Below are 13852 nucleotides of genomic sequence, written 5' to 3' on the forward strand. Positions count from 1 at the left end.
ACTCAATATTAAAAGCACGCAAAATCAACAAACTCGATTTCAATTCCCCTCAATTAACACAGCCTTTTATTTGGTATTTACCCGATCCATTTACACCTATTGTGCGACTTTGCAGCTGACCGCGATGTTGCGGCAGCAAGACGTTGATTTTGAGAATCGCCGAGAAGAGCTCGCACTGCACTGCTTAGGCAAAGGGAACAAAAACAAAAACTTTCCATTTGAACGCACAAAAAGGTTAACGGCATTCAATGTTAATGAAATGCGCAAAATGCCACAAGACTTTTGTTTGGGGCCATTTGATAAGCAAAGCCAAGGTCCCCGAAAATTAATTATTGGCCCGGAATAACCTTGAGAGTAAGAAGAAGTTGCAGGTTTATTGGACTAAAATGTATGAGACAGAGTTCTCTTACAGGGTATTGCACTTCTTTTCCAATAATAAACTTGACAAAAAGAAAGAAAACGAAAGTTTGGTAAACAGAATATTATTTCGGAGATATAACTGCAAGCAAAAAATCGAGATAAATCTTTCAGTTTTGGTTTGGAAAAGAATCACAAGAAAATGTTCTACAAATTTTGAAACAAATAAAAAATCTTCTAATTTCTTTGAAATTCTAAATATTCTGCATTACTCAATAATTAAATATGTATATATATTTTTATTTTGCCGCCCAGCCTGATTAATAAATTGATTAAGTTTTAACAAAATGATGTTGTGCTAAAAACTGAGAGCTGTATTTGATATGAATATAGTAAATAGACCAGAAATGGACAGTATGCATATATCATAGTTAGTTTGTCTGCGCTGGGTTAGGTTTGGCCCTGATTCTTTTGCTGGCACCGACTATATACTAGATCGTGCGTACTCGTACATTATGGTAGATATTGTGGACTCGTATGTGTATCATTCAACTGCGAGCGGTTCGTGCCAAATGGCTAGAAATCGTGTTTAGTGTCTGGCTGTTAACTGACGCATCAATATTTCAGAGCTCAGACGCAGACACACGGTCCGCAGATAACTGACAAAAAAAAAACATAAAACAAAAACAAATGAAAATAAAATCGGAAATTTGTGGTTTTCAATTGCTGGCGACATCACGTAAATCGCCAAAAAAAAAAAGAGGAAAGCAAAAAATATCTCACGCTGCTCTCAGAGAACTCTCTCAGCGCCCAGGTCAAAGTCGGCTTTTGTTAGCCTGCTGAGAACGCAATTGCGTGTGCGAGTTTTGGCGTAATACCAACTGGCCCGGAAGTTTTAAGCCTTACAAAAATAAAACAGGGAAGCAAACGGGCTGGGCCTGCCCGTCTTTGTATTCGCTTTATATATATCCCATATATATACACATATACTATATAATGCCATACGCGTTTTAAGCAGCCTCACAAATTTGGCAATTGCATTCGCAGCAAGTTAACATGCTTCAATCGAGTGCACGACTGGGGCATACCCTGTAGTCGACACGCCTTACATTAAGCTTCAACTGAGCTTCTTTTAAACACACTTTGCAAAATTGATACTTAAATAACTTTTAAATGGTATGAACATTTCAGAGCTTCAAGATAACATTTAGATGATGAACTATTCCTGACTAGACACTAGTAGACTAGAGACGACATACAATATTTGGTATCTCTAGCTCCTATAATCTCGGACATACGCTTACAAAGCCCAGGCTGACAATCGATATTTATCGATATTGATTAAAAAGAAGTTTTTATTTAAGTAAGTTTACATATTGAGCATATGATAGACGAGAACTTACAGAACACATTTTGTGTTCCCAACAATCATAATATCAGTGATAAGCTCAAATCGTAGGTGGAAACGGATAATTAACGACTTTGCTTAAAATTGGGCTAGTTATCGATTATAAAAACTTAATTTGCATATGGCATATCAAATTTTAACTTTAAGGGGGAGAGAGAGAGAAAAGAGCGAAAAAGAGAGGGAGAAAGAGAGAGACATAGAGAAATAGGATAAGAGAGAGCGAGAGAGAGGAGAGAGAGAGCGAGTGAGAGAGGCTGATTGATATGGATAGATTAATACAGCTTATCGTACTGATCAAGAATATACGTGTATGCTTTTTGGAGTTGAAGATGCTGTAAAGCTACATTATACCCAATTGCACTGGATACAGGGTATATTAGAAGCAAACAGCTGCTCGTTGGTAAGCACAAGTTGCCTTAAATGCGAATCCGTTAAGTTGACATCACATTTCCGCAGGCAAACGGAAGATTTGTTCATCACCTAATTGAGAACTCAGCGAAATTGTTTCGGTGTCTATCTGTCTGGTTGTAAATCGCTCAATTTGCCGGCAGCGATTGCCACTTGAGGCCTAATGCTATCAGTTGATCGGCGCTGATCATCAGTTATCAGCAATAGAAATGAAGTCAGACATAATTTCTGTGGGCCGACCGTTGTCATCGTTTAACATGGGGCTTATCAGCTGCTGTAATTGATTTGTCATTTGGTGAACTGTGAACGGGTAGCCCAAATGATTGGGCATTTTCCCCCTTTATCGCGTATCGCTTACCAATTGTACAATTAGGCAAAAATAGACCGGCCGCTCATCAGCTATGGCGCGTAATTAAGATCGAAATAGACCGCGTACTGGTTCATAAATCGCGGCAGGCAATAAACCACGCATATATATATAAATATATATATATATGTATATTTATTATTATAGATTAAATATAGCTGTTATCATTTACAGATCCACGCCGAAGACAACATGGCCAGCAGCGTCATAGCCAGCGCCGTGCGGCCTGATAAACGGCAGCTGCCGGAGCCGCTGCTCCATTGGCCCAGCACTACGGCATTTATGGGTGAATTGCAGCCATTCGATTCGCATAGATTGCAGTTAACCACATCCCAGCCATTAAACAGGGTATTGCAGGCGCCAGTCTGATTGTCAGCCGTGACAATGGTGCAGCCACGATTTGTTATTTCCGTGCCGTTGACTGCCCAGAACATAGAGTCCAAGTTCAAATAGTTAATGGAAAGAGAAAATTTTAGTTATAAAGAAATATTTATAAGCGTAATTAATATATTTATTATCATTTTATTTGTATGACTAGATGTAACACTCAATACAATGGTTTTTGATTAAATGCACGTTAAACACAAAACTTTTTCTTTTATTTAACATTCGAATTCAGTTATTCACCTATTTTCCGTTCGTGAACGTGAATTCGAAAAGCTTTAAGAATGATTGCGAAACTAATCGGCTTGGTCATATATTTTTTTTTTAATATATAAATAATTTAAATTATTTTTCTTTTATTTTGGGTAGTAAAACCAAGAGAAGACGCACACAAATGTTTTTCCCCTATTTTTCACCCCTGTTGGTGAAATTCTTAATACTCGTTGAGTCATACTGTGAAACATTTTGTTTAAATACTCTCAGTCAGCTGAAACAGTTTTTCATAAACAATTGCCCAGCGATAAAACGCAGGCATGTTCCGTCTTATATCGTCATGGAGTTATTTGTAAGGTCGATAATTAGGAACAAAGCTGTTTTGAGAATTTGGCTTATGCAAACTAAAGACTTAGTTTAGGTAAACAACTCGGAAAAAGCAATTGAATGAGACTTGCTAACAAGAGTAAAACTTTCTTAATGAAGGTAGTACATACTTGGGAATTTTGGGATTAATTAAAAATGTTTTCGGAAATGATTATATTGTTCTCAGCTTAAAGAAAAACTTTAAAAAAGATCTTTGAAAATGGGCAAATAGTTTGAAAAGGAAAGAAAAAAAATCTTTTTGTAGCATTCACAATTAAGGCTGTGCCTTGACCATCAATCATCAATCAGTCTTCAGTCAGTCTTTAATAAGTCTTCAATCAGTCTTCAATTCGTCTTCAATCCGTCTTTAAAAGGCATTTAATAAGTCTTTAATAAGTCCTCAATCAGTCTTCAATCAGTTTCAATCCGTCTTTAATCAGTCTTCAATTAGTCTTCACTCTTTAATAAGTCTTCAATCAGCCTTCAATCAGTCATTCAGTCTTATATAGATAGAGTTTTGGATATTTGCACTTACGTCTCAGACTCGCAATATAGCAAACGGCTCTCTGCGTGTCCTGGCTCTGGCGACTGACGCTGCGCCTGCGTCGCTCATCGTAATCCTCTTCATCCTCCTCGTCCTCGGCAGTTTCGCTGTCGCCACCAGCGGCTCCGGCTCCGGCTCCGGCTCCAACTCCGGCTCCGGCGGCTGGCACTGCAGCAGCAGCTGCAGCTGGTGCTTTTGCTGGAGCAGCAGCTGTGCCTGAGGCCGCATTCGTGCCTAATCCTACGCCTCCGCCTGCTGCCCCCGCTGCACCTGCTCCAGGCACATTGCTTGCAGCGGGCATAATGCCCAAAGTGGATGGTGCTGCAGATTCTTCCTCATCGCTCTCGTAATCCTCCTCAGTCTCACTTTCGGAACCGGGCTTGGGAGGAAACTGAGTTTGTCCTGGAGCGGGCGCATTAGCAGCTGCAGCCGGTGCGGGCGCATTGGCTGCCGGAGCTGGTGGCTTGGATGCAGGCGCTGGATTTGTGTTTGGACTCGGGCTCGATGCAGCTGGCAGGCCAGTTCCAGCCGGCGGCTGCTGCGAGTCCGTGAACGGCACACTGCATACTTCCAGCTCCGACAAATTGGAATGCTCATCGCAATCCTCGCATGTGTAGCAGCGCAGCGCTGTAAAACAGGAAGGGCTTATTTAAGAGGTGGCTTTCGAATCCATGTTGGACAATCAATTAGCTCCAGCCAGGTGGCAGCTGCACTCAGCTATGGCCTCCACGCACCTGAACTGTCAGCACAGTAAACCGCCAGCAGCTGCCATAGAATCAACGACAAAATTGAACGCATGTCTTTTAATGCAATGTAGCTTATAAATATTTATCTTGAGGATAAATGTAATTTGAATTTTGGTCGGGATAATGTAGGGAAACTGCGGCCGATGCTACCGAAAATTTAAATAGAACTGCCAGCATTGATATAGACACGTCGTCGTCGTCGGTTGGCTGCTGTTTTTTGGCTGACTCAATCAAATTTTTTCCAGCGGCTATCTTCACGATGTGGCGGCGAAAATAATTTGCGGTACTGCTGAAACATGTCGCACTGTGCTGGATGACAAGACGACGCCTCGATAGCATCGCCAAAAAGAGTTTCAAATTAAACGCACGGTTTGGTTTGGTACCCGGACGGGGCGATGGGTGGGTGGATGGTTGCATCTAACATGAGTAATGGGAATATTATCGCTGATTGACAAAGACAACATAGGAAGCCAAAAAGTCACGAGCAACAGGCAACTGTGCTACACTAAAAACTGTTATACTACCCATTGAAACAACTTGTACTCAAACTTGTTGTCATAGTTGTTCCAATGGAGCGTGCCCGACTAACAGATGCCCTAGTTCCATATAACAGTAACAGTATACTTACTTCTGTTATGCTGATTTGGGAAATTCCAATATTTATCTTCAGGATAAATGTAAAATTGAAAGCATTTTACTGTTTATAAGGAACAAAGAATCATTAATCTGCCCTTAAAGTATCGTAAACGGTCTCTAATTCATATAACATACCTTTGTACAATTCCCAAACACCCTGTTTTTTAAAACATTTTTAATAGGAAACAGGGTATAGTGGCACTTCATTATTAGGCATTTCCGTGAAGGTGAAAAGCAATTAAATAAAAATCGATCGGGAAACAGAAGGACAGTTTGCAACTAACTAACTAACTATGCTACACAATACTTTAGTGGTTCAAACTGTTATACTGTTATATTATTTAGACCGTTAAACTGCTAATGGCCTGCAAAAATAGCTAGCTATACAAACTGTGCTACACAGGAAAACTATGCTATTCTGTTACAGTTGCCTTAACTGTTATACTGTCATGCATGTGAAACCGTTAAGTGCACTGCAATAAAAAGTAGAACTAGTAATGTGAACTGCTTTATACTGTTATACAGTGTTATATAGCATATCGAGTGCAAGTGTTATACTGTTATATTGTCATGCAGCTATTCTTTGACACGCTTGTTTTATTTGCCATATTTTTATTACGCTTAAGTCGACTTCTACAAAATTGCATTTGTTTTCAACATTTTAGCAGCAATCGAAATAAGCATAGTTAGTTTTTGTTTTGTGGGCGTGGCCATGGGACGTAAGCACTTTTAAGCTCGCTTTTAAAGTTTTGTTGTTCTTCGTTTTATTTGTTTTTTTTCTTTCTTTTTTCACAAATAGTTGTATGTATTGCTTTGTTAAACTTTTCTAATTGCACATTTAATTAACATTTGTTGCACATTTTTTTTTGTTTTGTTTTTGTTTTTCTCATTTTTCACACTTTTGCTGATTGTTTTGCGTGTTTCGAAAATCATAGTATAAATACATTTTTATTCTAATATATAAGGTTATTGCTTAAGGCGTTCGCATTTGTTGAAACATTTAAACACTGCTAGCGTATTCTTTTAAGATTCCTCCACTCATTCCGTGACATTTTTTTTCGCATATATGTATATATATATAATAGAAAACGTTTTGTTAATAAGTTTAAGTGAATTCGACAGAGTTTTATGCATCCTTTATGCTCTATTTCATTATTTTTTTAATATATATAATTATTTTTTTTTTAGAGTTTTGTATTTTTTTTATAATGAGTTTTGCAACAATAATGCAACTATTTAAGTTGTGTCTACCTAAAAATACACATTCATACAATATAAATATAGTACCATGAAATAATCTGAAGACAAAAGTAAAGAAATGTTGAAAAAGCAGAAAAAGGAGATAATATTTTGTTATATTACAACACTAGCGGTTAAACTTAACGGCAATTTGTTTTACTTTGCCAGGTTACTTCATGGTATCATAAGTATTCATATAAGTACACACAAATATATATATATATATATATATAAATATAATTGTTCGATTATATATATATTCAACATTGCAATGTGAACAATAGAAAATTAAAGGCATTTGGTGAATTCATACACAACATTCAGCTCATCAGGCATTTGCTCAAAGCAAATCAATTACAACTCAATAAAGCCATAAAGCCATTCAACAACTGCCTGGCAAAGTTCATGTTAATTGTATACTGTTTGGTGTTGCCATATCTGTGCAGCGTCCTGCTAGGTAAATGTCAAGTTGCTTGCAAAAACAACTGTGCTCACAATCGAACAAATTGAAGTGAAAATCCTTGATATTAGACACATAACATTTGTGTTCCCCTTTGGCCATTTGCTAGCTGTTAATTGAAATTCGCATATTTGCTTGGACTCAAAGCGATTGCCACTGCGGGAGTGTATCTGTATCTGTATCTGTATCTGTATCTGTATCTGTGTATCTGTGAGTATTTGTATTTTGTATCTGTGTGTGCTGTCACTTACATGTCTAGGGCCTTGGTGGCCTTAAGGGTGGTCGGTGTGGTCTGTGGTGGGTTGGCCTGGGGGCACTTGGGGCTTGGGGGTAGGTTTATAGCGTGTTTTTTTTTTCTTTTACTAACTCAACAATGTCGCTCAGTGGCCACTAGAATATTTACAAAGTAAACGATAAACGTTAACGTTAACTCAACCTAAATGCAACCGCCGCCCGTCCGCTGCCCGCCGCCCGCTGCCCGCCAGCAAACCGTTCAACGCTTCAGCAGCAGCTAAGTGGGCGTGCCAGCAGCAGCCCCAACGCCAGCAGCGCCGCTGACGTCAGCGTCACAGCGGCCGCCCCATTGCAGCGATCCGTCTTGCAGATGTCACAAAAGAACTCCTCCTCGGGCGACTGCTCGCCGGCATCCTGGCCATATCCTTTGCGCCGCTGCTGCTGCTGCTGCTGCTGCTGTTGCTGTTGGTCCCGCTCGCGGCGTCGCTGCCGCTGGCTGCCGCTGCCGTCGCTGGTGATGCGCAGCTTCGAGCGCAATATGTCGCACGCATCCGAGTCGCCGGTGTCCAGCTGACAGAAGCGCGCCGTGACCAGCTTGTTGGTATCAGCTGTGGATGACAAAAAGCAAGAGAAAAAAACTGAGAACATTTAGTCGGATGCAACTGCTCAATACTCTGTTCACAATTTGTTATAACAGCGAAAAAAAAACTGCTAGACGTCTTTTTAGCAGACTATGTCAAAAGTCTAGCCGTTTTTTCTGCGCTACTTTGGAGCCTCCAAAGAAAGAGCATTACACATTTTTTATTCAACAAAATTTGACTTTGTAAAATTATAAAAATAAATAGCAGCCAAAAATTTAAAAAAAAAGTGATATTTTGCGATGTTTTTTTAAAAAAAATTATTCATAAGCTGGCATAGGAAAGTATGATGCACAAGATATATATATATATTTCCCCAGTTTTTTAAGTCTTTTCTAAATATCTTTAAGCAGGAAAAAATAAAATAAAACAACTTAAAATTTGTCTTGTTTTTTAGTTTTTTAAATATATATTTTTTTATATTTTTTTTAATACTATTTATATAAATAAATATATTTATTACTTACGGTCTGTGGCCACCACCTTTTGGCAATTCATCAGCGGATGCTTGTTGGCCCCATTATCGAAATACGAGAACTTGTTCAAATCGAATAGCCAGGTGTCCAGAGATTTCATTTTGTCCAATGTGCATTCCTAGAAACCACAATAATAAATAATGATAAGCCAATATTAGTTGTTTAACGTCTATGGCAAACATTTGTGCAGTGGGCAATACCGCGAACAATGCTTAATGATTGATGATTGATGATTGATCAGACACCCGCCCTTCCGCCGACCCACCCTATGTCTTGGCTTTGTAATTGCACTCTTAATTGCTGCTGCAGTTGGTAGAGTTTATCTTATCAAGCATGCATCGCAATCGTTATCGTTATCGCAATTGTTATCGTTATCGTTATCGCAATCGATGGTGCAACGGCCTTGCTGCACACCAGGCGTTGCCCCAGAAACTAGGGTGATCTAAAGCTCTTATATGGCCTCTATATCAGTTAGCTGGAAATGATTTGATTTATAACATTTTGGATCCAAATTTGGGGTTTCCCCCATTAAGCTTACTTTGACATGGTTTACTTTCTTCATTACTTGCATTACTTTAAATTTAACTTTATTTCGAACTGTTGGTATATTTGACACTAACTGATATTATCTGACCTTTTCCTAGTTTGTTGCTTCAAATTTTAGACATAAATTCTCCACATAACTTCTCCATAAATTCTATTTCGCTCGTGGAAGATTACAATCTATGTATTTATACTATCTTCAACTCCACTTTTTAAGTTCTTATGTATTCAGCCTCTTTTTATAGACATACAAAATATATAAATTGCTAAAGTTAAAATTGAAAAAAATATGAGAATAATTTTTTTAAGCAAAAACCTTGGTTATTGAATGTCGAAAACTAGAAACGAGCCGTGCAATTGTCCAAATTGTTAACCAAATCGCCGACAACTTTCTCTGTGGTAACTTTTAAACACTTTTTGAAAAAGATTAAAGTCTAAAGTTTAAAAGTTGGACCTCATAACCAACAGCAACATTTTATCAGAGGAGGACTACAATATCACATTAATATACAAATATATATAGTATATCTATAGTCTATCAGCTATCAGAGTATTAAATCTTCGCCATTCCGAAGTTAATTCTTCTCTTTTGTCGGTATATTTAATATTTTCTCGATATTTTTTTAAAATAGTTTAAATGCTTTAAGAGCTTCAATTTTATTTCTACATTAATAAGCTTTAAAAAATAAACTTTTCAAGTAAGAAAAACCAGATGTTTGCTGAACAATAATTTTTTCTAAATGGAAATTAGGTTGTAAATTCTCAATAAATAGCGCCAAATAGAACGAATTCCAGTTGTGTTAGGCTGCCAAGTGAAAATGTCTTCATAGAGCTGCTCAAAAGAAAATTTCGCTTGGGTCAGATGGTGAGGGTGGGAAGGGGGGTAGGGAAATGCAATGGAGAGATGCCAACACATTCATTTAACGGTCACAACAATGACGAGTACAGCGACGACGTCGTTTCCGTTTCCGTTTTCCGTTCCGTTCTTTTTTTCAGTTTTCTCTTTTATTCTTCTTCTAGAATTTATGTGCTATGTGCTTTTAAATTTAGTGGCACTTTGATTAAGGTCAACGGGGTCTGATTAGCTGACTGGCACTCGGGGCAAGGGCAAAGGTTAAGCGTATGCCACATGCCATATGCCACATGTGCCGGCCATTATCTGAGATTTGTTTTTATGAAGGGAGGGAGACTTACCTCAGGCACAATGCTCGAGTTCGACTTGAGATCCGCACAGCTGGGATTGTCGCTCGAGTCGCAGACAAAACATTTGATCGCCGCGCCTGTGGGGTATGCAACATGATTCACATTTAACAGATATGTTTTTTTATGTTCCGTTCTTTGATCACAGCTAGCGGCGGGATTTGAACCCGCAACCTAATACTTGGCAGTTCCAAATCAGCAAACTTTTTTATCAATTTTTAACTTGCAGTTATTTTCTAAGTTGAATAATTTTTTCTAAATTTACTTTTTGATAATTCATTAATTGATAGCTTAATTCATTTAGTGGTAGCACTTTTTTCTCTCTATTAGCTAAGGTGTCAAAAGACAGCTTTTGGTTGAAATAGGTATACACAAACCTTTGGCAGAAATAGTGTTAAGCAAACTTAGTATTAGCCAATTTTTTTCAAATAAAAATTCAGATTCATTAACTGAATCTGAGGAATCAGAAACTAGGGCGTTGGTTTGAACCATCAAATCGAACCATCGAGAATTAATTAATTTTTTGTTGGTTTGAAGCCCTGGTATAATGAAATTTGTTGTCCCTTACGGTTACAGTTTTTAATAAAGTTGGAATATAAATTTTTAAATGCCCGAATCAAATAACAATTTCTCTGCCCAAATTTACAAAAAAAGAATTTTCGAACACTTAAATTCATATATCTCCCACAGTTTTAAAAGGAGATTGAATAATTTATTCCCAAGATGATTACGGCTGTCCCAGTCATATTTAATATATAAAATAAATATTTAATTTAATATATATATACATATATATATATATTGTCAAGCATTAGTTTGAAAGTCCCTGCCGAATCGGATTAAAGTTTTCAGGGAAAATCATAAAGCTTTCTATCGAGCTACTTTTTTTTCTAGCTGTGAGCAGAGTATTACGCAGTCGGTAGCACCCGATTGCTATGATTTTCTTATAGTTTAGATTTATTTTATGGTATATTATTTTATTATATTTTTTGATCTATTTTGATTGTTTGATTTAAAATAGTTTTCAACAAATTTAATATATTTAGTACAACATTTTTCAAATCTTTGAAAATACTGAAACAGCACACACACACACACACACGCACACACACACACGGGCGCGTACACACACCTTGTGATATACAGCTTAGGAAATGCAATAGCAACAAAATAGCTGACGACCTCATCAGGCGAAGGCACATTTTCGCACAGCGCTTTTTCCTCTGGTTTTTCCACGCGTCGCTATTCAACACTTTTCGTGTAACAGAACTTTTATATCTTTCTTTATTTTTAATTTATTTGAATGGTATTTAATTTAAGTTTGAATTTATTTGATTTAATTTAAATTTGTTCGATTCTCGTCACGCGTTGAGCTGAGTTCCTCTGGCGCCAGCATTGGCCAATTGCAAACTGTTCGAGGGATTTGGAATTGTGCTGTTGCTGGCGCAAAAGGACGACAAAACGGCGACGTCATCGGCAATAACACGAGCTCCTAAACCGAGCGCCAAACGAAACGAACGATGTGGCAATTCGAGGCGCGTCGCCGTTTCTGGCCAGTGTTGCCAACCACCCGCCAAATCTGGCGGTTTTTTGTTTAGCCTTGCCGAGAATAGACATCTTTATACATAGCTATGCATCCGATGGGTCTGTCTTCTTTTAAGCTTTTATGGTAAGCTCTTTATATATTCTTGTTCAGCATTAACAGCCGAGTCTATATATTCATGTCCGTCTAATTTCTTAGTTTATAGCTTCATCTTTTTGTTCCGGAGAGTACATAAGTTAAAGCTGACTGGAACGGATAACTATATCATACAGCTATCATAGGAGAGTTTAAATGAAAATTATGTTCTAATATTGCCAGCAAATTAATTATCATTAGCCTCATTATTCTAGGAAATTCCTTTCTTTCCAATAAAAATAATTCTAAGTAGGCATATTTAAATTTCCTTATAATTTTGTGGCCAGCTAGAAATTAGCCTTTTACGCTTCCCCTGCTCTGGCAGCTCTGCTTCTGGCCCATTCACATTCCCATTCCCATTGTCCCTGCGCGCTGCGTGGGTGCGTTGGCTCGCCGCGCTCGAGTGGCTTTGACAGTAATAACCTCTTGGCTCCCACATGGCTGCAAGCCACAACGACAACAAAACATGTAGTTAAATTGCAAAATGCAGCCGCATGCAGCTTCTGGCCTCACTCCGACAACAGCTGCAAAAAAGAAAAAAGGAAAACAAATTATTTGGCCAGTTCTCATCAATATGCAACTCAGAACTCATAATGTTTAGGGAACAGACACAGAAGCCGCAACAAAGCGCCGCAATTAGTGGCGCCCCAGAGCAAAAACTCATCCGATTCGCAGCTGTCCTCGGCCTCGGCCACGTCCTCGTCCTCGTCCACTGCGTGGGCGCTTTTATTTATCGCACTCAACATCCTTTTGACTGAGTGCTCCACACACAGACAGTGCGACTGGCAAGAATTTCTAATTTATCATAAACAATGCGGCCCCTGATTGGCATAGGTCGCGGCCCTGGCCAAAACAGAAGCTATACTCAAATAATAATAATTTAAAGGAAAAGGCTGCTGAAGATCAAATACCCTTGCGATAAAGTTAAATATATAACAAAGAAGCTATATGATGTGGAAGTCTGATGTTGATAAGATTTGGGGTATATGTTAGAAGTTTAATGACACTTGGCTTAACTGAGTTTTATTAAGATCTTGGTCTGGAAATAAAAAATTAAAAATTTTACATAAAAATATTATTCTATGGAAGCTAAAGGGGTACCATTAGATTGTTGATTCGATTAAAGCATAAATGTTGTTCATACAAGAATGTCAGCCATATGATAAAGTCGTCAGTTTCGATCGTTTCCAACCTAAGGACGGATCTGTGCTATGTTTAATGATCAAGCAAATAATCGCAAATAAATACTTTATGACTTCGGATATGTCTGCTTCAATGTGTAAGAGTATCAAGCCAGTTTTATGCCCAAGTGCTGGCTAATGGGGTTGCTTGTTTTCAATGTGCAACAAAAAGGGGGACGAGCATCAAAGGAGGTTTCTATTGGCTGGGTAGTCCGATTTAAACGATTCTGATTCATGATTTCGTGTAGTTTGACTGCTTAAAAAAATTGTATATATTTTCCTTATGTCTTGTATGGGAATAATTTATATTTTAATTTATATAATAATAACCAGCTTAAAAGAATTATACAAAAATATTCATGGCATATATTTTGGCACAAAATTTAAAAAGGTCTCACCAATTTATATTAAACTCTGCTAAAAGTATGCTATACAAATTTTTGCTGTGAACCGAATCAAATCGAAAGTGGGAAAATGGAATGCAGTCCAAACGATCCGTTCATTTATTTTTTATTGTCTTCTTATTATTGTCTTTTAAGGTGAATTATTTTCTGCACTTGAAATAATAAGTACAATTAGTTAATACTTATTATGTTTATTATATTATTTGTATAATTTTCTTTACGTGATTTGTTTTTATTTGTGTCACAAAAAGGAGATACTCTATTTTTTGGGACCAGGTCAACTGAATATTTCAAACTCAAAGAGAAGGGAGAACGAGAGAGAGAGAGAGAGGGAGAGAGAAGTAGGGGTATTCCACAAGCGACATGCAAA

The 13852-nt window shown here is 37.9% G+C and overlaps 2 protein-coding genes across 2 annotated transcripts; both read right to left on the minus strand.

Moving 5' to 3' along the window:
- Positions 1–2658: 2658 nt before the first annotated feature.
- LOC135427939 (uncharacterized) lies at positions 2659–5024 on the minus strand. The gene is made up of 3 exons (XM_064681705.1): positions 4782–5024; positions 4039–4674; positions 2659–2961 (listed from the first exon to the last, which is right to left on the minus strand). Exons 1-3 carry the CDS (start codon positions 4843–4845, stop codon positions 2705–2707), a joined length of 957 nt encoding a protein of 318 aa, XP_064537775.1. The 5' UTR covers positions 4846–5024; the 3' UTR covers positions 2659–2704.
- Positions 5025–7430: 2406 nt separating this feature from the next.
- On the minus strand, positions 7431–11615 carry witty (without maturity). The gene is made up of 4 exons (XM_064681380.1): positions 11352–11615; positions 10214–10299; positions 8468–8594; positions 7431–7970 (listed from the first exon to the last, which is right to left on the minus strand). The coding sequence occupies exons 1-4, from the start codon at positions 11419–11421 to the stop codon at positions 7630–7632; spliced, it is 624 nt and encodes a 207-aa protein (XP_064537450.1). The 5' UTR covers positions 11422–11615; the 3' UTR covers positions 7431–7629.
- Between the last annotated feature and the right edge of the window lie 2237 nt (positions 11616–13852).

Source organism: Drosophila montana, unplaced genomic scaffold (assembly GCF_035044405.1).
Source record: "Drosophila montana isolate Dmon_TW-CO22-7 unplaced genomic scaffold, ASM3504440v1 contig_1407_1, whole genome shotgun sequence".
Taxonomy (NCBI): Eukaryota; Metazoa; Arthropoda; class Insecta; order Diptera; family Drosophilidae; genus Drosophila; species Drosophila montana.